The sequence below is a fragment of the Solanum stenotomum genome, chromosome 7 (genome assembly GCF_019186545.1).
Source record: "Solanum stenotomum isolate F172 chromosome 7, ASM1918654v1, whole genome shotgun sequence".
In the NCBI taxonomy this organism is placed as follows: domain Eukaryota; kingdom Viridiplantae; phylum Streptophyta; class Magnoliopsida; order Solanales; family Solanaceae; genus Solanum; species Solanum stenotomum.
The window spans coordinates 3,944,454-3,947,204 of NC_064288.1; the positions used below are offsets into that span (position 1 = coordinate 3,944,454).

Sequence of the window (2,751 nt, forward strand, 5' to 3'; positions counted from 1 at the left end):
TTACTTGATTATCTATTTTATGATAGTTTTCTTTTAAAGCAGATTTGATTGTTTGAGTCAGATAAATTAATTAAGTTGAATGATTTTGCTACTTTTTAGAAATTGAGGGCATAAATCATATTTCATATTTATTTTTCTAGAAAAAGTACGTTTAAACAACTAGATATTATTTGCAAAAACTATCACCAAATATAACTTCATCTTCAACTCCAACTTCATAAATTCGAAAAAAATATTTACTAAATTATAGTTTCAAAAACTTAATTTAGTTAAAAGATGATACTTATATAAATAGGTCATCAAGGCCATTTGAATCCCTTATACATTTAGCTCTCTCCTCTCTTCTCTCTTCTCTCTTCCCATTCATAATAATGAATTTTTTTCCATTCCATTTCAAGCCAAAATCACCTCTTTCTATATTCCTCAACATCTCTTTCCTTTTTCTACTCATATTTTATACTCTTACTTCCAATGTTACTTTTAGCCAATCTCAAATTAGACACATCCATTTAACAAACACTAACAATAATGATTGCTCCAACTTACATAAATTTAGTGATGCACAATCAAAATGTACCTACATAAAAGAAAACATGAATTCTTGTTCTACAAAAGGGTATTTGAATTATCTTCAATTTTTCTATTGCACCTTAGGTACGTTACCAAAATTAGGGTACGTTATCCTAGTTGTATGGCTTATTTTATTATTTTATTTGTTAGGTAATACCGCGGCGGAGTACTTTTGTCCTTGTGCTGAGGGTTTATCTAAAGTCATGAATCTTTCCCCAGCTATAGCTGGAACAACTCTTCTCCCTCTAGGAAATGGAGCTAACGATGTTTTTTCGAGTATCATATCGTTCACTCGATCTAGCAATAGTGGCACTGTGGGGCTTAATAGTGTGTTAGGTGGTGCATTTTTCATTTCTTGTTTTGTTGTGGGAGTTATAAGTATACTATTGTGTATGACTACGTCCCAACTTGGAGTAACGATTGATAAATCGAGTTTTATTAGGGATGTATTGTTCATCATTTTTACATTATCATGTCTTGTTGGGGTTATTGTTGTTGGGAGAGTTAGTTTGTGGATAGCAATTTGTTTCTCTTGCATTTATGTTGTTTATATTTGTGTGGTATGTGCTATGCATTTTCTTATTAGTAAGAAGGACGCGACTAGAAATGTGAATTTACATGACAAAGAAGATGATGATGATGGATTTGATCGCGATATTGAGGTACCATTGTTAGGGTGTATTGATGAGGAGAATTGTTCAAGTCATGTGAAACAAACCATACAAATGAATTCTCCTCCTATAGGTGCGGCCTCATCATCTTGTTGCAAATTCTTGCATCATTTTCTTAGTGTTTTAGAACTGCCTCTATACTTGCCAAGAAGGCTAACCATCCCGGTTGTTAATGAGGAACGTTGGTCCAAGCCAATGGCGGTGATTTCAGCAACATTGGCACCAATTCTTGCAGCCTTTGTTTTAAGTCTTACAGGAGAAGTCATAGATTATTCCAACACGAACTTAGTCATTGTCATGACATCAGTTTTTGTTGGACTTATCTTAGGGAATGTGGCATATTTTACTACACAAAACTCTAGTCCTCCAAAGAAATGCTTGTTGATTTGGCTTCTTGGAGGATTTGTTATGAGTACTACATGGACATATATTCTTGCACAAGAATTGGTATCTTTGTTAGTCTCATTTGGATATATTCTTGGTATAAACCCTTCAATTTTAGGACTAACTGTCCTAGCTTGGGGCAACTCAACTGGTGATCTAATATCAAATGTTGCTTTGGCATTAAATGGTGGAAAAAATGGTGTGCAAATGGCATTATCAGCTTGTTATGCTGGTCCATTATTTAACACTTTGATTGGTTTAGGTGTTTCTCTTGTGCTTGCTTCATGGTGGGAGTATCCAACTTCTTTTGTGCTTCCAAAAGATCCTTTTCTCTTTGAAACTTTGGGATTTCTTATACTTGGCTTACTATGGGCTCTTGTTGTTTTGCCTAAGAGAAATATGCAACCTGATCACTTACTTGGTGTTGGACTTTTGGCTATTTACTTTTGCTCCTTGTTTCTAAGGTTTGCAAAAGGTTTTTAGTATGGAGTTTTAAGAGAATTATTATATGTATATAGTTTTCATATTGTGAAAAGACAAGGATGTTTAATTATATGAAGTGTATACATGGCTTGTATAATAAACAATATTTAATTGGTTGACACATTATTAAAATGCTTCAAAGTTCTTTTCAATTAATATTCTTGTAATTATGGATGAAATTTTGTTTAGTCAAGGTTCCTATTATACAAACAGAACTTTGAAGAAATTTAATGTGGAAGTTAATTGATAGAAAAGTTGGAGGTAACATTTTTTGAGTGACGGAAAATATTTTATTTATAAACTTATATTCAGATTTTTCATTACTTCTCACCGTAAAAATTAACTAGAGGCATCTATGTTTATGATAGTGAAAAATCTAGTTTAATTAGAAATTAGAAAAGTCATTTCTATATTGATTTAACTTCTAGACTGGAATTATTGGTACGCAAAATTATAGGCGAATTAGGATTTGAAGGTTATCGGCATCATACTACGTTGTAATATAAAATGTCCAAAGAGGTTGATATACTTTGATCGGTTAAATTAATCATGAGTTTTGATCCAGTCAAACAAATATATATATATATATATATATATATATATATATATATATATATATATATATATATATATATTTCTATAT

At 31.6% G+C, this 2,751-nt stretch overlaps 1 protein-coding gene across 1 annotated transcript; it reads left to right on the forward strand.

The window, feature by feature from the left end:
- Positions 1 to 345: 345 nt before the first annotated feature.
- Positions 346 to 2,157, forward strand: LOC125870985 (cation/calcium exchanger 1-like). Its single transcript, XM_049551546.1, has one exon. It carries the CDS (start codon positions 372 to 374, stop codon positions 2,106 to 2,108), a length of 1,737 nt encoding a protein of 578 aa, XP_049407503.1. The 5' UTR covers positions 346 to 371; the 3' UTR covers positions 2,109 to 2,157.
- Positions 2,158 to 2,751: the final 594 nt, after the last annotated feature.